This window comes from Suncus etruscus, chromosome 9, assembly GCF_024139225.1.
Source record: "Suncus etruscus isolate mSunEtr1 chromosome 9, mSunEtr1.pri.cur, whole genome shotgun sequence".
In the NCBI taxonomy this organism is placed as follows: Eukaryota; Metazoa; Chordata; class Mammalia; order Eulipotyphla; family Soricidae; genus Suncus; species Suncus etruscus.
In genome coordinates, this window is record NC_064856.1 from 107,423,831 (window position 1) to 107,446,184 (window position 22,354).

Below are 22,354 nucleotides of genomic sequence, written 5' to 3' on the forward strand. Positions count from 1 at the left end.
GCAGGATGGGGGTAAATTTGAGGGGGGGGGGTAAGCTAAACACATTCTGTTGAGTTTATAACTGAATTCAAGGAGAGGTATTCCAGGATGGTAGTCAAGCATCACAGACTACGCTCAGACTAATAACTAAGCCAGGCTCACTCCCCACAGAGTCAAGCATCAAGAAAACCTGGCAAAGCTTAGTAGATGCCTACTGGACCATAGACCGACCCTTCCCAGCCTCAGAGCCCAGGAGAGTCTCTGATCACATATATTGGATATATTTCCAGAGAAGTTATTGGATACAAGCTAGATTCTTCCCAAGCTCATAATTTTCTTACATGGGGCCAATTGAGAGAGGAAGGCAAAGGGTAGACAGGAGGCACATTCATTGGGCTGATGTCAAGAGTTATCTCCCTCCACTTTGGAGTTTTCAGCATCTTCTGGAAGTTACAGATTTGGAGCTGATGCTATCCGCGATGGCAGAAATAATGGATCCCGCTGCCTTGGCTCCTTCCGTCAGGATGTGTTCCACCTGCAAAGCAGACAAGCCCGAGGCACTCAGTGATGTGGCTAGGCTGACCCTCAGCCTCACTCCCAGTCACCCTGCCTCAATCACATGGCTTCAAAAGTCAGTCAGCTTGGAGACTGCAATAGGAGGCAGGTATCTGACTAACCTAGCTCCAACGACCTGAAAGTTACGTGAAATGTAGACAAGATTGGCCTATGGTACTCCTTGCCAATTTCACAATATCCCACCCTGGAAGCCACCAGATGTTGGGTTCCCTTTCTCACTCAGATGTACTTGGTCCAGGGGTGCTCCTTAGAGGAGTATAGTCTCTAAGGCCCTCCTCCATCATATAGGTACCCCCTGGAACCCAATCAAAGCCAAGGAATTCAAGTTTGGACTTATAACTGGACCTGGGTCTTTGGGCTTTAGACCTTTAGACCTTTAGACTCAGGGTTCTAAGCAAACTATTCTCTAGTCTCTCCCTCATCCTTAAGATTGGAGGGGGTCTTCTGTTAACATATGGGATCTCTCTTACCTCAGAGCCCATCAACATCTCCCAGCATGAGCACGGCTTCAAAGAAAGGGGTATGGACCAGGAAAGGGCAGAAAGCAAAGTTAGGAGTCTCAGAAAGTCAAAATAGGGGTGGTCAGGGGTTTTGAGAGGCAAGAAGGGTCTCCTAAGCTCCTAAAGAAGCCGTGGAATGTGATCCCAGTTAAGAACATAGATAAAAAGAAGTTAACATATTTAACTGTTGATTCTCTTTTTTATTTATTATAGAGACAAGAGTATGCTCCCCTGCTCACCACAGGGATTTAAAGAACAAATAGATGTTAACAAATGTTAAATTGCCACAAAAATTCAAGGCATTCAAAATCCTCCCTCATGCACACTGTACCACGTTTAACTCATCAAGCAAGGCAGGGCCTCACAAACTCAGATCCCATATGCACAGGTCAAGCAGATTACTCAAGGAAAACAGGCAGGTGGCACCCCATCCTGCACTCTCACTTAAAGGGGAAGCCATTACTGCCCCCCCCCAAGGTGTCAGGCAGAGAAACTGGGAGGAACAATGGCCTGATCAATCTGTTGGTTTTGGAGATACTAAGAATTCAGATGATTTGTATCTACCACTTGTATATTTTAATGTTAGCAAGTCAAATCAACAAGAAATTAGGATTCATTCAAGCCAAACAAGCCTGTGGACCACATGGTCTTCAAGTCTGCAACTTCAGCCATAAACCATTTACATACTTTACCTATTTTGTCGAGGAAGCAAAAGACTAAATAAAATAACCATGTCTTGAGCAAGGACAGTAAGATCTTTCTGGCTTGGGTGGGATCTTCCTGATATCATATTACTAATTTGCCAAGGACCTTTTCTATCTCTTCTTAGTTAACAGATCTGAGGATCCTCTCCTTCATGGAAGAAACCAAGACATGTGCTAGTTGACAGAGGGGACATGATCTGGGAAATGCATCAGGAGATGACTTTATCCTTGTGTCAATGACATGGTTTGATCACACATTTAGAGTGGAGACAACACTCCTAAGGCCCCAGAGGCCATCTGGTCTTCTAAGACTAAGGCTTCACGGAGTTACACTTGATCTTCATGGTGAAGCACCTGCGGTGGCCGTTCTCATCACTAGGGAGAGAACAGCCCCAAAGAAGCTGGGTTACCAACCTGCTGACTCCTGCGCACGCCGTATCGGAGGCCGTTGACAAAGTGCTCACAGTTGCCCTCAAGCAGGTTGTATTGCACTATCTGGTTGATCATCTCTTTGGTGCGCTGGATGATCTTGTCCACGGGCAGTGGCAGGTAGGTGCTGTCCAATTTGTTGTTCACCTTCCAGGAGCAGCCATGCAGCACATCCTCCAGCCGGCTGTATTTGACCACTGCCTGGTTACTAAAGATGGATGTGATGCTGCCCACCTGGAAATCTTCACCTGGGGGCCAGAAGAGACACAAACATTGGGGAGCTGCAAAGAAAGGAAAGTGAGGGAGCAAATACCTGGGTTTTCCATTAAGAAAGTTCTGGGGGGGGGCATCAGTTCTATGGTTCCCTGTAGGTTCTCTGCACCAAATTAACCTCTGTTCAAGGCTTTCTCATAGCAGGATGTTCTGAAATAAAACTTAGAATTGATGGTGGGGAGGGGCTCCAGCAAACAGACACATACATCCTGCTAACTGGCCAGTGTTTCTTGAGCGCATGCAGTAAAGAGAATAAATGTGTGTACGTGGACCAAACTGGACCTGAAGCAACCAGAAGGCCCAACTCACTTTTTAAAACTGGGGAGTCATGGGGTCAGAGAGATAGCATGGAGGTAAGGCATTTTATTTGCCTTGCATGCAGAAGGACAGTGGTTTGAATCCCAGCATCCCAAATGGTCCCCTGAGCCTGCCAGGAGCGACTTCTGAGCATAGAGCCAGGAGCGACTTCTGAGCATAGAGCCAGGAGAACCTCCGAGCGTGCCGGATGTGACCAAAAACCAAAAACCAAACAAACAACGAACTGGGGAGCCACGGAACAGCATGTGAAGACAGTACTGTTACTTCCCTTCCCCTCCTGGCCATTGATCACTAGCTGGTAATCACTTTCCTCAATCAAGTCTCTCATTTTGATCATTTGGTATCCCAGTTTGATCAAGTGATATTGGTGTTTCAGTTGAACCTGGTCTTCTTGAATAATCTTGAATACTCTTCTCTTTGCACTAAGAGGTGTTCTACACTGCCTAAGCAACCCTTGAATTGCTGGAGGAACTGCTTCTCTTTGGAGCCTCTGGATTTCCCCCCTTTTAAATTCTTTCCCACTCTATACTGTAATCATCTGTTGTCAAAACCTCCTCCCCATCGAATCTCCCCCCAAAATTCACCTCCATTTTACACTCAGCCTTCTTTGAAGGATGGAGGGTTAAGCATCCTGGGACAGGGTGAAAAGTGTGGATGACAAGATGAAAATCAGGGTTCAAAGGGGATAAGGAAGGTCAAAGGTTATAAGGAAGTTAGACACAGCGTTTGGGGACAGCAGGATAAAGTGACAAGCTTGTAAACATCTGGGAAACACTTCACATTGTGCTGGTGGGGCAGGGGGAGACTTGATCATGTGGGGTAGACAAGAGATCAAATTCTATATCCAATAAATTCCATAAGGTCCAGTAATGCTTTGGGGTTGGTCGACTGCTAAGGGGAGCAGTCAAGGAATACAATAACAGCCTACACTTCTATTTGCCCTGCCAACTTTAACAGTATCAATATTTCAATAGTGCTCCCACTCTTACTTGGGGGAGCCAGGTGAACCACGCAGTCATCTTCCATATAGATAGCCCAGTGCTCATAGCCAATGCGAAAGATCTCAATCAGGTCTCCGGGTTGGGGTCTTGCCTTTTCCTGTGACAGAAAACAAAAGGATAAAAGAAACTTGTCTGCCCTCGGTACCCCAGAGCCCCAATTTAAGGATCAACTTCACTCAGTTTGACGACATGTTTCCTCACTTTACAGAAAAACCCAGAGTGGAGGAGAGCTCTTGTCACATACAGGACCATTTAGGAAGTGACAGAAGGACAAGCTCCTGGTTCCATTTATAGGAGGGATTGGAAATAGTCAAACTCAGAAGGCAAGAGGAGAATGACATTTGCTGTGAGCTGAAAGAGATAGGGTGTAGTTAATTCAAAGAGTGTTTAGTGTCAGTCATGTAAGAGAGTTAGAGTCAGTGATCAGAGATATAGCTTAGTGTTTATATTGACACTCTTCTATTAGTATTGATCAGTAGTAATATTATACATGTACATGTACATTTCAGCATTATTGACATGACTTTTAGAGAGCTGATCTCTTTGTCCTCTGTAGCACTCCCTTCTTGCTTTTATTCTGGTCCTGCCCTTAACAGATCACTTCTGGCATGGGGTTGGGAGATCCATAGGTGATGCCAGGGATCAAACTCAGATCAGTCTCATGAATTGCAAGCACCTCACCTGATGTACTATCAATTCCATCCCCAAGAGATAAACTCTCACTGATTGTTCTTACCACAATTTAAAGAAATTCAAACCAGATTGAGACACCACCAATCCAAACTGGTAAGGATGCAGGGTACAGGAGAGAAGAAGAAAGGATTTTTCTTAATCCACATTCTTCTACTCTAAGAATATGCCCCAGCATATCAAAATTGAGTCTTGTGTTCTGATGCCCGCTTCCTTCTTCCTCCCCAGCTGATGCTGAGCTTGTCCAGAAGAGAACGAGAAAGAAAAGAGCATGCTGGGAAAGCCGGCTTAGAAGTACTCCACTTATCCCCTCAATTTTCCGGTCAAACTCTGGTTTACACAGAGTATGCAGCCCTCTTAGTCTTAGTAAATTGGCAGGATCTGTGAACATCACCAACCACAACCCAGGTCTTTGTTGTTGTTGCTGATGAGGCCCACCAGGGGTCGCACTGGCACACATGCTATGCTCCCACAGCATTTGTGGGGTGGCGCTCTGGGGTGCTGCAGCTCTCTATGGTGCTCAGACAGGACCAGGCTTCACTGAAGGTTGGGACAGTTTTGCCATGCCACCAAGGATGGCCTGGGGATTTGAACTTGTTATCATACACTTGCAAGGCAGCCATTCTAAGCCACTCTTCCTCTGTGCCCAGTCCAAATGTAGATTTGTCCATGTACACCATTCCACCCCCTACCCCCGTACTTCTTCATTCACATGCCCTATAACCTTGTCCTCCAAGCTGGACACTCTCTCCTTTCTGGTTCCTCAGCTCCCTTCACCCCAGGCAACTAACTAATTTACATCTCTATAGATTTGCTTCTCTGACCACTTCATGTCCAGTGGATTCCTGCAATATGAGGTCTCATGCCTTGACTTTGTGCAATATTGAGATGATTCATCAGGGAGCAGAATATGGTCAGTGTTTCATTTTATGACTCCACAAATGGCTCCATTTTGCCTAAACGATTTTGTACATTTCCAATATTAGCTTGACTGATGTCTTCCTTTGCCTTTCCATATCAACTTTAGAATCACTTTCCTTGTCATATACACTCCCCTCTGAACCCCGATTTTTTTGTTTTTGTGTTTGGGTCACACCCGGCAACGCTCAAGGGTTGCTCCTGGCTCTATGCTCAGAAATCGCTCCTGGCAGGCTCGGGGGACCATATGGGATGCCAGGATTCAAATCACCGACCCTCTGCATGCAAGGCAAACGCATTACCTCCATGCTATCTCTCCAGTCCCCCCCCCCCCGATTTTTTTTTTTATGCTAGAAATATGCCAGTGATTGACCGGGATTTGGGATTAAGACTAAGGTGATGAGCCACTTCTCAAGCTAATGAATCCAACCTTTGTTGAGGGAGCTCAGTGTGTTATGGAGAATTCATTCAAAATTCTCAAGGCTGTACGTCTGTTTTATCTTTTGCTTTGGGATCTCACAAAATCTCAACATGTGTGTGCAGTCTTGTGCATCCCTTTCTGACCACCAGGTACATGCAACAACTTTCCAATATTCTCTTTAGTTGTCTCTGAATAACCATTGTTTTCAACAACATCCCAAGGCATTCAATTTTCTACACTCTGCTCCAGATAGAGTCTAATCGTCATGTCTAGTCAACCAAATACAATTTCTCCAATAAGAATTTGGAGAGATGGGGCCGGGCGGTGGCGCTAGATGTAAGGTGCCTGCCTTGCCTGTGCTAGCCTTGGACGGACCACGGTTCAATCCCCCGGTGTCCCATATGGTTCCCCAAGCCAGGAGCAACTTCTGAGCGCATAGCCAGGAGTAACCCCTGAGCATTACCGGGTGTGGCCCAAAAACAAAACAAAACAAAAGAATTTGGAGAGATATGGGTGGTTGTGCTACAGATGTTCCCTGTTCTGAGATTCTGAGATTCATTGAACTTGCTTGAGCCAACGCTCCTCAAGTTGCTATATGCCATTGGTCTAAAAGCTTCACACTGTTCTTTGACAGATTTGTCTACCTTCATCATTGCCTTTGAGGGAAGATTTCCTAAACTCTTTAAGCCATGTCAAAGTCTTGCTCATTTGAGGAAGGGACTTTTTTAGGGGCATGAAGCAGACCACTTACATATACCTTTAATATTACATGGAAGAATTGAGGCCAAGACAAATGTTATTTGACCATAGACGCACATCCAGTGGCAGAACTAAGACTAAAAGTTCCACACCCTATTCACCAAGCCAAAATTTCTTTTTTTTCTGCCCTTAAAGGAAAAACAAAGGCAAATGAGTATCATGTATAGGGTGCTTCAAATCAGTGTAGAATAAGACTCCTCACAAGATTGCCATTTTCATTTACCATAATCCTAGAGGTCCTCAAACTTTTTTTTTTTTTTTTTTTTTTTGGTTTTTTGGGCCACACCCTGTGACGCTCAGGGGTTACTCCTGGCTATGTGCTCAGAAGTCGCTCCTGGCTTCTTGGGGGACCATATGGGACGCCGGGGGATCGAACCACGGTCCGTCCTAGGCTAGCGCAGGCAAGGCAGGCACCTTACCTCCAGCGCCACCGCCCGGCCCCGTCCTCAAACTTTTTAAACAGGGGGCCAGTTCACTGTCCCTCAGACCATTGGAGGGCCTGACTATAGTAAAAACAAAACTTATGAACGAATTCTTATGCACACTGCATATATCTTATTTTGCAATGAAGAAACAAAACAGATACAAATACAATATGTGGCCCGCGGGCCATAGTTTGAGAACCACTGTTAGAGGAAGAGCTATGAATGTATCTCTCCCTAAAAACTTGGGGGTTTGTGATATAACAGGAGAGTGTGAGCTAAGCGACTTGGAGTCTAGAAGAGACTAATCAAAGTAGATGAATTCCTTCTCTCTTGAAGATCAAAAAAAAAAAAAGAAAGAAAGAAAAACAATTAACAAATTGCAAGTATCCTTTACGTGACTTAAATACTAAAAAGAATATAGCATTTTAAGTAAATGCATTAGCCCCAGTAAGTGGCAAAAGAATTGGGGCCATGCTTTTTAAAATATTCATAAAGAAGCCCAAATTTCAAACATTATAAAACTCATTTATGAAAACTAAGTCTGGTGACATGTTTACATGACTGAGATGGACAAGCAGTTAAATGACTGTTAAGTCATTTTAAATGACCTTTTTAAGTCATAATAATATACAAGTCTTCAGACACATGTGAGTAAGTGGGAAAGAGAACTAATTAAATCTAATGTCTTTATTTTAAATAAATTATTATTGAGTTGCAAACTTAACATTTGTCAAGCCTAACAGATTTAAGGCCACAAATCCCCCAAACTCTTACATAAACCAGACATAGGAAAACCCATCCTTATTGATACAGCAACCTAGAGAGATCAAGCAGATCTTAGTCTGGATTTCAGGAAGGAAAATCAAGAAAGTACCATGTGACAAGAGAGAAGAGATCTCCCAAAGGTGCCAGAAGTCAGTCAGATAGCTCTTGGGCTATTACTGGCACTGATAAAGGTGTAAAAGGTGGATCATGGGGCAGATAAAATAGAGCCCAGAAGGGTCCCTGGACAAGAATTTATGTTCCCATAACTCACTCTTATCTCACTTTATTGAATATAATCTCAATAATTGAGTTCTGACCTATGACCCTTCCCTACCTTCAGTCCTGATCAATGCTCTTTCCTACCTACAGTCTAAATCTATGACCCTTCCTTATTTATGAGCCCTTATCAATAGCCAGTTCCCTCATCCAGAGCATGTTCTGGAAGGCAAAGCTCCATAGAACAAGATGGACAGAATATATACATTCTCCTGAGGAGCATGTGGTACCTGCTAGGTCTTCTCCTATTAGTCCAGCTATTCCCACTCCATCTGCCAGAGTCATTCCCAGTTACCAATTCATCCATCTATTCTTCACTAGTCTTGCTTGTATCCTGATGGATATATATCACAATATATTGTGATGCTAGTCTAAGTCACAAAAATAAGAAATCCACACTCTGGTCACCAAGAGTGTTGAACAAGCTTTGGAGTTTCAGGAAAAAGAAGGTTCTAGGACTGAAGAGTGAAGAAGAAGGGGGGATTTTAGAATCTTAAGGATTTATTTTATACTTTGACTATGACAGGATAGGGATTGATAGATTAAAAAATTGAATCAAGGGACTGTAGTGATAACTCAGTGATAGGGCATTTTTCTTGCACATGGCTGACTCAGGACAGACCTGGGTTCGATCCCTGACACCCCAAGCCAGGAGCAATGTCTGAGCACATAGCCAGGAGTAACTTCCCTGAACACCATTGGGTGTGCCTGCCTCCAAAAAAAAAAAAAAAAAAAAAAGAAGAAAGAAAAAAATTGAATTAAGATTCACTAGAGACTTAATAGTCTTCTAGAGCAACAGTTTCAACACTTTCACGTCGATAGCTAGTAAAAACAGTAGAAAAGGCAGACATAAAAGTTGCTGTTTAGCAAAACTGCCAACTTCCAGCTTTTTCAAAGAAATCACAAATATTACTAACACCATGGACACTCGCTACATGAAATTGTTCCTTTGGCCACATCACGCGATCTACAAGAAAGGGGACATCGTGGAACAAAAGGGAATGGGCGCTGCTCAAAAAGAAGTGTTCCACCAATATTACCATGGCAAAACTGGCAGGGTCAACAATGCTCCCAACATGCTGTTGGCATCCTCATAAACAAGTGAAGGGCAAGATTTTTGCCAAGAGATTTTATGTTCGCATTGAGCATATCAGCATTCTAAGAGTCAAGCCAGTCTCCTGAAACAGGAGAAGGAAGACGATCAGGAAAAGAAGTCAAAGAGAGAGGGACTTGGACTCACCGGAGGTACCAACCTGTCCACCCAGAGAAACGCAATTTACAAGAACCAATGGGAAGACGCCTTAACCCACCTCTATGAGTTCATGGCCTGAGAGGTGGTTTTTCAAAAATAAAAATACCTCTAGACTATTAAAAAAATAAAAACAAACTTCTGATCCTTTTAGTATGTGTTTAAGACTTCTCTATCCCGCATTCCTGGTGACTTGAATGGCAACATCCATTCAAAAGCATTTGCCAGCCCTGTGCCCCCTTTCTAACAATCTCTGGACTTGGATGTCAACACCCTCCTGAGCAAACATTCCTGACACTAACTCCACATTCCCAGGCCAGTTTGTTTGTCTTTGTCAGTCTCTGTGTCTATCTCTGTCTCTCTTGTTAATCTGTGTGTTTGTCTCTTTGTCTATCTCTCTGTCTCTGTCTTCAAAAAATGTTATTTCCATCCCCTCCATCTTCCTCTGTGCAGGTGGGCAACCTAGCTCTGGCTCTCCTCCTGGGATCAGGCATCACTTATAACTGGGCTTTTTTTGTAAGGCGCCAGGATAATGAGGTTCTGAAAATTTCATCAGTCTGACAGGTGCAGCCCTGGAAAGTGGGTAAGCAGCTAAGTAGAAAGAGGGCATATTCCCTCCTATTGTTCTGGTGGACATGAACACAATCCCAAAGTAAGGGCATTACTTCAAATTCCAGGGAGTAAAAATGTGAAGCCTCTAGACTGTTTTTTTTTTTTTTTTTTTTTTTTTTGCCTTCTTGGGCCAATCCAGGACCAGGTCTTACCACAGATGCAGAAAGCTTGAAGCAGATGGAAAAATCGTTAAAGCACCCATGTTAGTTTGCTATTGGCTATTGCCAAAGACCAGATGGAAACTCAAGACATTCAATCTGGAACCTCCAAATGCTGACATCACACAAAAGAGAGAATATAATTTAGTGTCTGAGAGAGCTATAGAGGCAGGGAATGAACACAGATTTTGTTCTTCAGAGATCTGGTTCAAATTCCTCTCTCCCACTTAGAAGCTATTTAACAGGTCTTTAGTAGGGTTTTGGAGAGAGCAGAGATATTGTTCCTTTCTACTGCAATGTCAAAATAAGCCCTGATGGAGTGAATCATGCCTAATTATGAATCTGTCCTTGTGAATTGATTTTTAATCCTTTGCAGTGAATACATTATTCCCAAGCCCAGAAATTCTTTTATACACTCAATCAAAAAGTATTCATAGGGGCTGGAGCAATAGTATAGCTAGTAGGGCATTCATTTGCCTTGCATGCATCCAGGTTTGATTCCCAGCATCCCATATAGTCCCCCCCAAGCCCACCCAAAGTGATTCCTGAATGAAGAGCCAGAAGTAACCCATGAACACCCCAGGGTGTGACCCCCTAAAAGATATGGTGGATGAGTGGTAAAAGAGAAAAGGGTCAGATGTCTTGGACACACTGATCATGTAAAGGTTTATTATATGTTATTACATGTATGTAGCTGAATTACAGAACCAAAAATACAGCAATCAACATCCAGAGAGGTGGGTCCTGGTGGTGTCTCCTGAGAGGAGACCATTATTTATGGCTATGGATGCTCTAGTAGACTAAGTCCTTTTCTTTGATTCCCAGAAGCTTGGAAGTCCAAGATCATAGGGCCAGCAAGAAGGACTTCATCTCCTAGTCTCTATCCTGGACTGTAGGCAGTCAATATCTTCTTTTGTGCTCACATGACTTCACTATACAAAAAGGAGCCAATCAGCTCTCCCAAGTTTCTGACTAGATCAGATCAGGGCCTCAACTCATATGACCTTGATTAAACATATTCAACATAATCACTGCGTATCAAATACAACTTTCTTGGGGATAGTAGGACCTCAACTTATAAATGTAAAGGCAGGGGAAACAGAGGGGCATGTATGTTGCACTTGTTATAAGCTGGATGTGAAAACAGAAGTCTCTGGTAGTTGGCTGAGGAGGCTGTGAGGAGGAAAAAGACTTGGGTTCATCAAACTGTAGAGAGGAAGTTGTGGGAAAGGAGTGAAACCAGGAGAAACTGAAGATGCTATGAGGGAAGACAACAAGGTGAGGAGACATCTCGAATGGCAAGACTAGACCTGAAATCTCCAAGGCTTCATTTCAGGAAAAGGATTGGCACCTCTCGGTAATTCATTTCTTGGGCCTAATCTTGGCCTTAGTAAATCAATCAGTAAGTAATTCTATGTGTCTTTGGCAGGGCCTGTGAATGCAACCAAGATGGGGAGTTAGAGGATGGGAAACATCGTTCAGGCATTTGAGAATTGGCAATTAGAGAAAAATAAACTCAAAGATGCATGCTCAGACCTTTATTTTTATTAAGATGGAAACGAAGAGCTGGCAGTTGGCAACCATGGCCAGAATGGGCCTGAAATCTCCAAGGCTTCATTTCAGGAAAAGGGTTGGCACTTCAAGGTACATTCATTTCTTGGGCCCAATCTTGGCCTTAGTAAGTAAATCAGTAAGTAATTCTATATGTTTTGAAGGGCCTGCGAATGCAACCAAGATGGGAGTTAGATTAGAAGATGGGAGACATTATTCAGGCATCTGATAATGGGCAATTAATATTAGAGGAGAAAAATAAACTCAAGGATGCATGCTCAGACCTTTATTTTATTAAGATGGAAACAGAAGAATTGGCAGTTGGCAGCCATGGCCAGACTTTTGGGCTAATTCTCTAGTGATGAAGCCAAGTATGGACATTGTACAGAAGTCTCTCTGGGGAGCTGGTGGTGCTGCTACTCACATATAATATATATTCTTATTATATATATGTTTCTCTAAATAGTCTATATGGACCAACCTTGAGGGCAAGGATCAGACAGCGTCCCAGATCTCCTCTGGACAGGAAATGCAGTAAGGAATGCTTTAGATGCTGTCCTTTACTGTTACTGAGAAAAATGATCTCTTAAAACATTTTTCCCAACATGCAAATATTAAAATGATATTGAGATGGGCAAGGCCCAGGGAAGGGACCATTAATACAATGATAGAGGGAAGCAGTCACTCTGGACCAGAATGAAATGCTGAAAAGAGGTTGTGACATGCATAATACCCTCTTAGTTAACAGTAGAGTTAACCACAGTGCATAAAAAGGAAGAAAAGAAAAGAATAAAAGACATAACAGGGCTGCCAAAGAGGCAGGCTGGGCGAAGGGAGGGAAAGTGGGGCTGGAACATAGTATTCCTAAAATTCAGTAACGAATAGCATTGAATTCTCTGTAATTCATGATGATTCTACAAAATATTTGTAATAAAATAATCTTGTGCTCCTCTCTTTTTGACTATAAGTTTATTAAATGAGATTCCCAAACCTAGAAGTGCAAGTCTTTGTAAGTTTTTTTTGGTGTTTCCATTTTTATTGAACTATTATGATTTGCAATATTGTTAATGACGCTTGCATGCATGCATCATTCCAATACCACACCTCCCACCCATGTGCCCAGCTTCCCTGCACTAAGCTCCCAAGGACCTGCCTGTCTGTTTTTAAACAAATGCTTCTCTAGAGCATTGAGAAGGATGACATCCTGCAGGGACAGGGACAGCCCATAGCTTCCTGCAGCGCAGAGCTTGCTAAAGAATCTGACTTGACAAGGTATTAAGTTGAAAACATTTACAAGAATATCAACCTTGCTATATTGTGCAATGAGGGGGCCTCATAAATATTCACAACCTTTCCCCAACTTGTTCTGTTCTCGGAAGTAGCATTTGAACAAAATGGTCTTGAAACATTCTAGAGAGTGTTGTTGTAACCTCCTGCTAAAATGCTCTTCAAAGAGAAACAAATGCTTTTATTATAAGGGGAGCTAGGGGGCTAGCAAGGTTTGGGTCAGACCTGCTTGTGGTCAGGGATTATAATCCTGGCTCTTTGCTCAGGGATCACTCCTGGAGCTGGCCAGGAAACCATTTGTGGTGCCAGGGAGAGAACCAGGAAGGGAACAAGGGTGAGCTATGCAATTATCTTACACCCTGTGCTATCTTTCTGCCCCCAAAGAAGCCAAAACAAAAATTTGGGGGTAGTTTTAGGCTACATCTGGTGACGCTCAGAGGTTACTCCTGGCTATGCGCTCAGAAATCACTCCTGGAAGGCACAGAGGACTATATGGGATGCCAGGGATCGAACCTAGAAGCTAAAATTCTTAATGATTAGGTTCCATCATTCCCTTGACCAGTAAAAGAAGTTGACATCTTGACATTTCTGACTAGTATAGCTAACTTGCAGAAGTGCTACTTTCCTGTTCTTGTATGTTAGGAGAGATAAAAAATCAATTACTTGGGCCGGAGAGATAGCTTGGAGGTAGTGCATTTGCCTTGAGTGCAGAAGGACAGTGGTTCGAATCCCGGCATCCCATACGGTCCCCCCAAGCTTGCCAGGATCAATTCTGAGCATAGAGCCAGGAGTAACCCCTGAGCGCTTCTGGGTGTGATCCACCCCTCCCCCAATCGATTACTTAGGGGCTGGAGTGGTGGTGCTAGTGGTAAGGCATCTGCCTTGCCTGTGCTAGCCTAGGATGGACTGCGGTTTGATCCCCCGCCATCCCATATGGTCCTCCAAGCCAGGAACGATTTCTGAGCTTATAGACAGGAATAACACCAGGTGTGACCAAAAAAATTTTTTTTGATTACTTTATTCAAGAGCATAAGAGTCTCCTGCCCTTTACCTGACTTCAACAATGAGTTCTAGTGTACCCAATGATCATCTCCTAGCAGACCCCAAGAATCTGCAACTCAAACTAGGTCACCTCATAATCAACAGCTTCAATCTCTTCAGTTTTCTTCACATACAAATTATTTTGAAGGCCGGGCAGGAGATAGTGCCGCAGGTCGAGTACTTGCTTTGCATGAAGCCCACCCTGGCATCCCATAGGGTCCCCCCTCCCCCAAGCTCTCCAGGAGTGATTTCTGAGTGAAGAAAAACAAGATATGCCAAGTGTGGCCCAAAAGCAAATTAAGAAAATCTAAATATATCAGAAAAAAAGTCACAGGTGGTAATTATCAGGAATGAGGTGACAGGTAAATAGTCTCAGATGGGGGAATATTTATGAGCAAATGTAGATGAACATGAGAGAGGATTTTAAGTCTTCTTATAGACTGATGGTGGGAATGGAGAACAACTTGGGAAAACAATTATTCAACAGGCATCTACTAGATTCCATTCCTAGGTCATCGAGAGAGAGACCGACACAGAACCAAGAGCTGCACAAAGAGTTTAACAAATGTTCAAAGCAGCTAAATCTATAACAGTCCAAGCTAATAACCAAATACCCATCAACAAGTTGAATAGACACCAGAAAAACTATGATCACACCTAAGCAATGAGATGCTACTTGATAATGTAAAGAGAATAAATTAATGACAGCATGAAACAGCATGGTTCTAACTCGGAGAGTTGTACAAAACCAGGTGAGAGATGGCACACTCACAAAAGTACCTCCAGCATTATTTCGTTTATGGAAACTTCTAGAAAACACAAACTAGTCTGTAATGGCTGCAAACTTATTGCCTGGGTGGGGTGAAATGGGAAGAGGGAGGAATTTGAAGGTGATCATTTTTGGGGGGTTACCCATAGATATGTTATCTTGGGGGACCATATGGGATGCTGGGGGTTGAAAGGGGGTTGCTTATGTGCAAGGCAAACTCCTTATCCACTGTACTATCACTTGCCCCCCCCCTTCATTATCTTGATTATGACTTAAACAGGCAGACAAGCAGTTAAGGAAGCCTGCTTGGCAATGAGTTTTCAGGACATAATCCAAACCATGGCTTTGGGGATTTGAAGAAGTCACTTTGTCACCAGACCTAAGAGTGTTATTGGCCAGAACCCACGTTGTAGATATGGGAACTAAGACGTGGTAAGACTTGAACCAAAGAAGGCTGGACTCCTCACAGAGAGAAGCTCTAGCAGGAGCAGAGGCCAGAAAAATAACATCAAAAATAGATCATCAACTGTTCCCAGGCCTCCATTTGACAACCAACTAGCAACAAGCTCTGGCCTAGGAAGAAAACTCTGCATGGGGCATAGGGGCAGGTCTAGAGAAAGCCTACAGAAATTCAGTTGGACTAAGGAAGACTGCATTTCTCTCTCTTCTGCCTCTTCTCTCTCTCTCTCTCTCTCTCTCTCTCTCTCTCTCTCTCTCTCTCTCTCTCTCTCTTTTCCATTCACTTCTCTCCTTTCCCCTCACTTTCTCTCTCCTCTCTTCTTGCTCTTCTCTCTCTCCTTTCTTCATAATTTCAAAATAAACCCAGTTTTACTTCACTCTTCACCTCCTCCTGAAATTCTTTTTCTGTGAGGGAAAGACAAACTTGAAAGGCCTGGGCAAAAAAAAAAAAAAAGAAAGGCCTGGGTAAGGCCTAGGACTGACTTTTCTTTCCTGCAAAGAGCAATTCTTGGCTCCAGCCTGAATCCGGGCTCCCCGAAAAATTGGGTGTTGGGGGAATCGTCTCACATGCTGGGTAGAACAGCGCCTCATGGGGGCTAGTGAGATGGAAGGTCTGCATTGTGCAGGGGTTCAGAGCAGACTTTGTCCTAGATTTCTCTAGTTGCTTCCCCAGGTGAGAGAAGTGGGGAGGGAGAAAATGGTTAAGATTTTCTTCTTGGGGCCGGCGAGGTGGTGCTAGAGGTAAGGTGTCTGCCTTGCAAGCGCTAGCCAAGGAAGGACCACGGTTCGATCCCCCTGCGTCCCATATGGTCCCCCCAAGCCAGGGGCAATTTCTGAGTAACCCCTAAGCATCAGACGGGTGTGGCCAAAAAACAAAAAAAAACAAACAAAAAAAAAAGATTTTCTTCTCGAAGCTACTACCTCTTCTCTCTTCATGTTATAAAAGTCATGTGGGGGAAAACTCCACAGGCTATATAATGAGGGTTTCCTGCCATAGGTATATGATAACTAGAACACTAGATTATTTTTAAAATGTCCAACTTAAAAAAATTATAGCTTGGGGCTGGAGAGATAGCATGGAGGTCGGGCATTTGCCTTGCATGCAGAAGGATGGTGGTTGGTATCCCGGCATCCCATATGGTCTCCCGAGCTTGCCAGGAGCGATTTCTGAGCGTAGAGCCAGTAGTAACCCCTGAACGCTGCCGGGTGTGACCACCCCCCAAAAATTATAGCTTACTCTATATAGTTCACGGGTATGTCAATGAAACCTCAGTACAACTCAATAGCTTGATAAAGCTGCTTTTAAAGAATTATTAGGAATAAGTAATGTGTCCCCAATCAACTTAACCTAGCAAAGAGTCTAAATAAAATATACTTTCTATATAAGGTCACAAGGATTTAGGGGATACCCACCTCAACTTCCTGCTTGGTTAACTCGCCTTCAGTCTCATGTTTCAAAGTGAAATCCAACTCTGCCATCTTCTGGTTGAATGTGGTCTCTAGTTTTTTTGTGGCCCGCTCCCTAAATAAAAGATGATCACCCAGATAACACAGAACACTGTTTCAGAATCACAGAGTAACCTTCATTGCTTTAAGTTTACGTAACTTCAGTTTTGAGATTTTTAGGGAACATCTCCCCAGTATATTTGCTTCCTTGAGTGCCATTAGCTGTCCAAGACAGGAAGTGCATTTTATTGATGTTTAAACAATTGTTTGATTAAAAGGTTAATATTTTATTTTTTGTTTTGTTTTTGGATCACACTTATAAAAATGCTAATTTTTATCAATATTTTAATCATACAAGTAGCTTTTAGAATTGTATGCTGGGGTTTCTTTTTTGTTTGGTTTTGTTTTGCTAATGATCTTTTTCTAAAGTCATCAGAGGTACTGACATCTAGGTTTTTTATTTGTTAGATTTTTCATTTTCATGTAGTAACCCCAGGCTATGTCTTACAGTACAAGGTACCACCCTTCTCCAACTGCCTCACTTTCACTCTCACACATTTTTTATATATACATCTTACATGTATATATTTCCTCTTTAACTCTGGAGCAAGCTCTGCAAATAACGTACTCCATCTTTCTGAGAAATTCTTTTGGACTGTAACACTAATGGCAAGTATTATGAAGGAACATGATATTCTTTGCCCCTTCAAACTGTTAAAGAGGATTAAAAGTGAAGAGAAGGTTACGGCCTTGAGAAGTACAGTTGAGTGAAATATATTGAGGTTCAAAAGACCTGCCCAAAGGATCCAAACTAACAAGCCTAAACTAACAGGTCTGACACTGAGGGTTTATCTATCTATAAATCTGGGAGGTTGTTGCTTATCTCACTGAGCTGTCAGGAGCTCACTGACATAGCGGACTGCTGGGAGCAGAGCCCAGCACAGAGCTATGAGTGCTCCTCAGGCACTGTTGACTGTGGCATCGAAATAGTGCATATATAAATGTATTTGTAAAACATATATACTGTATTTTATACATTCTTACATATTGGTATATATTTAAAATGTACAGCTTGCTATATATAATAAGTTTGTCATATGACATGTTATATTTACATATATTTTATATATATCTTACATGTATATATATTTTAGATATATAAACATATATTTAGATATACATGTATCCCATATGTGTATACTTCTAAATTTTTATATTTACTTATAAATATATTTATATATTGTATATATATTTTTATATTTTATATATACTTTTTATGTGTATATTATATAAACACACATCTCAAAAATGGAGTTTACTTTGCCCCTATTTTGTTCCCCCTCCTTCAAATGACAGCAATATAGTGGGAAGTTCGGGACCCTTTGATTTCAGGGTAACTAACTCAGCTCTTCCGAATTTTTTTTCAATCATGTCTGGCAGTGCTCAGGGGTTACTCCTGACTCTGTGCTCAGAAATTATTCCTGGCAGGCTTGGGGGAACCTATGGGATGCTGGGGATCAAACCCTGGTCGACTGCGTGCGAGGCAAACGCCCTCCACACTGTACTATCGCTCTAGTCCTTCTGAATCTTAAAAAGAGGCTCAAGGCCCTGGCACTCTTTCCCTGCAAGCTACCTAAGGGAAATGCAGGAAGGTCTTTCTTGTCCACCATTAATGAGATCAACTGGCCATGTTGGAAGTGCCCTATGTTTTTATGGGGAGATTATGTGGGGGTGTGGGCTGGGACACAGTAGACAGTCCTCAGGGCTAACTCCTGGCTCTGTACTCAGGGATCCGTCTACCTGGAGATCATAGACAATGCTGCCGATGGATCTTAGGTCAGGGGTCTGGCACTGTGCAGCCCTAACCACTATACTCCCTGACAACAAAAGTGCCTCTCTAAGAGGGATGTGCTTCCCCAGTCTGGAGCATGCACAGGGGCTGGGTGGGGGGGGTGTCTCTAACCAGCTGCCAGGCAACCTAGCTCAGAGGACTCAGGCTTGGTCTGTGACTGTTCTCAATCTATTACTTCCAGGAGCCCCCAATCTCTTCCTTACTGATGGGCACTTCACCTGTGATTGTGTGTGTGTGTGTGTGTGTGTGTGTGTGTGTGTGTGTGTGTGTGTGTTTGGACTACACCCAGCGGTGCTCAAGGAGTTTCTCCTGGCTCTGCACCCAAGAATAACTCCTGGTGGGGGCCGGAGCGAAAGCATAGCAGTAAGGCTTTTGCCAATACAAGACAGACCCCAGTTCGAATCCAGGCATCCCATATGGTCCCCTGAGCCTGCCAGGAGGGACTTCTGAGAGCAGAGCCAGGAGTAACCCCTGAGCACTGCCGGCTGTGACCCCCAAACAAAACAAAAACAAACAAACAACAAAAAGAATCACTCCTGGTGAATTCTGGGGACCATACATTCCACCGTGAACCTCACTTACCCTCGCCGCAAGCTTCGGCGCAGTTCCAAGGACCGTAACAGTTTCCTGCCCGAGAGTTGGACCAACGGTGCCATAGATTCTTCTAGTTTGCAAGGGGAAGAGGGAGGGGGTGCTCGTTAAACCAAACCTCGGTTGCCCTTTTCTCAGGGGGGGAGAACAAAGAGCCAGAGAGGGGGGAGTGAGCACCCTGACAAGACAAGCAGAGGGCATCTCCTCTATGTCTACACCGTGCCAGGCTCTGCTTGGGCCTGCAGATTTCTGGATGAATAAAAGGAATCTTCGTGGGACACGAGGAGGGAGAGGAAAGAGCTGGGTGCCTCTGACCAAAATCTTCAAAGTCCCCAGGGAGAGACTTTGGGGGAGTCGATGAGCCGGTTGCAGAGAGAACTTTAAACCTTTTAAGGCCTCTCCTTAAGCTCTCAAGTCCTCTGCGAGCACCTGCCACCCGAATCCCTTTTCCTGGGAAGGACTGGACTAGACCCAAACGGCCACACAAAAGATCCTTGATTTCCGTTAACTGTCAACGGCTGCTCTTTTCCAGAATGGCCCCTCATCTGCACTAATAAACGTTGGCACCATCTCCAAGATATTTTGGGGGGGGGATATTTAGGGGAGATCCTCGAACCAGGGAGACCTGGAGAAAGACTTCAACCAGGCCGGTTGCAAGTTCAGAACCAGGCCACACTGTCTGGGGATACCCTATTCCTGGGGTGATCCAACTAGGGGACAGCAGTTGGCTGGGGACTAGGTGGCAGGTACAGTACCTGGGGCTCTCTCGGAGGATTTGGGGGGGAGGTTCCTGTAATCTAGTGCGGAGCCTGCACTTGACTGCCGAAGGGCTCAGACCCATCTCTCTGGGATCACCCCTGCTGGGTCCTGGGTCCTCGAAGGCGACAGCGAAGCCCCCTGGTCGGCGGAGCCCCAAGGATGGATGGATGGCGCTGGAGGGCAGCAGCCTAGGAACTGGAGAGCTGCGCGCCCTGGGGGTTCTGGGCGCCGGGCCAACGGTTGGGGCGCGAGGGGCGCAGGTCCCAGCTCATGAGGGGCCAACGGTAGAAAACTACCGGTGCTTGGAGGAGGTCCAGGAATCTGGGCATCTGGGGGAGCAGGGCTGGCAACGCCCCCACCCCCCATGCAGGAGATGTCAGGTGCAGCTGGAGCAGAATTGAGCTGCTCTGGGGAGTGCGATTTGGAGGAGCAAAGAACAATAGTAGTAGCTGGAGAGGGTGACTAAGGGGGCTAGGAGGATGCCCGGGGTGCACTGAGGTGTTCAAATCTGGAAGGAGATTGTCTCATATTATTTTATTTACAGAATTTTTACTTAAGAATTAACCAGACTTTGGCTGACTGAATTTTATTAACTTGATGGGTTTGGTTTGATTTACTTTGCTTAATTTATTATTGTGAATAATAATAAAATGTAATGTGTGCGATGGAGCACGTGTTCTGAACCCTCCAAGCATGGAAACACACACACACACACACACACACACACACACACACACACTGACTTTTATGACTTCCACTTTAAAAAAAAAGTTCCTCTGCTTCCAGATCTATATTTGTTTTATAGGGGGAGGTATTGAACCACACTTGGTTATGTTCAGGGCTTATTCTTGGCTCTGCACTCAGGGATCCAGTGATTGCTCCAAGCAGGCTCAGGGGGACCATATGGGATGCTGGTGATCAAACCTGGGGTCTGCTGCTTGCAAGGCAAACACCTTCCCAGCCCTTTGAATGAAACATATTTATTTTGTTTTTGTTTTGGGGCTACACCCAGTGACGCTCAGGGGTTACTCCTGGTTATGCGCTCAGAAATCGCTCCTGGCTTGGGGGACCATATGGGAAGCTGAGGGATGAAACCACGATTTGTCCTAGGTTAGCACGTGCAAGGCAAACACCCTGCGCCACTGCTCCGGCCCCATGAATGAAACCTGTTTTGATGGATAAAATATTAGTGCTGCACTAAAGATCAGTGCAGTTTAAGAGATTGTTTGTTTTCATTTTGATTATATATATATATATATATATTTGGTTTTTGGGCCACACCCGTTTGACGCTCAGGGGTTACTCCTGGCTATGTGCTCAGAAATCGCCCCTGGCTTGGGGGGACCATATGGGACGCAGGGGGATCGAACGAGGGTCCTTCCTTGGCTAGCGCTTGCAAGGCAGACACCTTACCTCCAGCGCCACCTACCTGGCCCCTGATTATATTTTCTTAAGTCAATTTTGCTTAATGAGATAAAACACTCGAGGTGACTTGCTATGAATACTGGGGTGGAATAAATGTTCTCTCTTCAGCTCCACCCCTGTTGCTCTGGGCCTATACCGAAAGCCAGCACCAACATTTGAGGCTTGTTTTCTATCCATAGCAGAAAACAACAGCCTGAGCCACTTACCTTGAGCTCTGACAGGAGGGCAATGTTTTGTGTAATGCACATAGAGAAATGGCAGCAAGGATGCTGGCTCTCCAGAACACAATTTTCCCACCTTAAATCTGATAGATGATAAAATAGAAGTAGGAGACTGGGATGATGGCACAGTGGAGAGGGCACTTGCTTTGTATATAGGTCCATTCCTGGTATCCCATCTGGTCTCCCTCCCCAACCACTTCCATATGTGATCCCTGAGTGCAGAGCAGGAGTATCCCCTGAGCATGGCCTAGTGTGGCCCCAAACAAGCAAACCGAATAAGTAAATAAAATAAAAATAGTTTGTTGGTTTGGGTAGCTGATAGGGAAACCAAACTGCACTAACTAGTTTCCCCTTGTCAGCTTGAGTGATATCTGGGGTCAGAGTCCAAAGACTCTGAAGAAAGAAGCTTTAATATAATCACCAAGAAATGGATAGAGTGGGGAAGGCATTTACCTTATAAGTGGCAGACCCAGGTTCGATCCCTGGCATCCCTTTTGGTCCCTTAAGCCCTCCAGGAGTGGTTTCTTGATCATGGTCAAGTGTGACCACACACACACACACACACACACACACACACACACACACACACACACACACAAAATAGAAAGACAGTGTGGATAACTCCAGAAAATCAAACACACATATAGATTCTGTTACACTCTAACATTAAATCATGTAATGGGTTAATGATGCATCATTACAAGGAGAAGTTTCTTTAATAGAAGATGCTGAAGAAAAGCATAGAACCATAAGCCAAAGCATTAAAAGAGGACTTAGGACTTCCTGTCCTCACCAAAACATCCATATTAGGGAATTCATTAAAACTTTTTTCTAGTAGAGTTAGAGAGAGTCTAATGGGTCTTCAGTGCAGAGAGAAAGAGTTTAGAGAGAGTCAATTTG

General features: G+C 44.0%; 1 protein-coding gene across 1 annotated transcript; it reads right to left on the minus strand.

Moving 5' to 3' along the window:
* Positions 1-412: 412 nt before the first annotated feature.
* On the minus strand, positions 413-19,114 carry PLAAT5 (phospholipase A and acyltransferase 5). Its single transcript, XM_049780863.1, has 5 exons — positions 19,041-19,114; positions 16,574-16,682; positions 3,769-3,877; positions 2,174-2,436; positions 413-514 (listed from the first exon to the last, which is right to left on the minus strand). The coding sequence occupies exons 1-5, from the start codon at positions 19,112-19,114 to the stop codon at positions 413-415; spliced, it is 657 nt and encodes a 218-aa protein (XP_049636820.1).
* Positions 19,115-22,354: the final 3,240 nt, after the last annotated feature.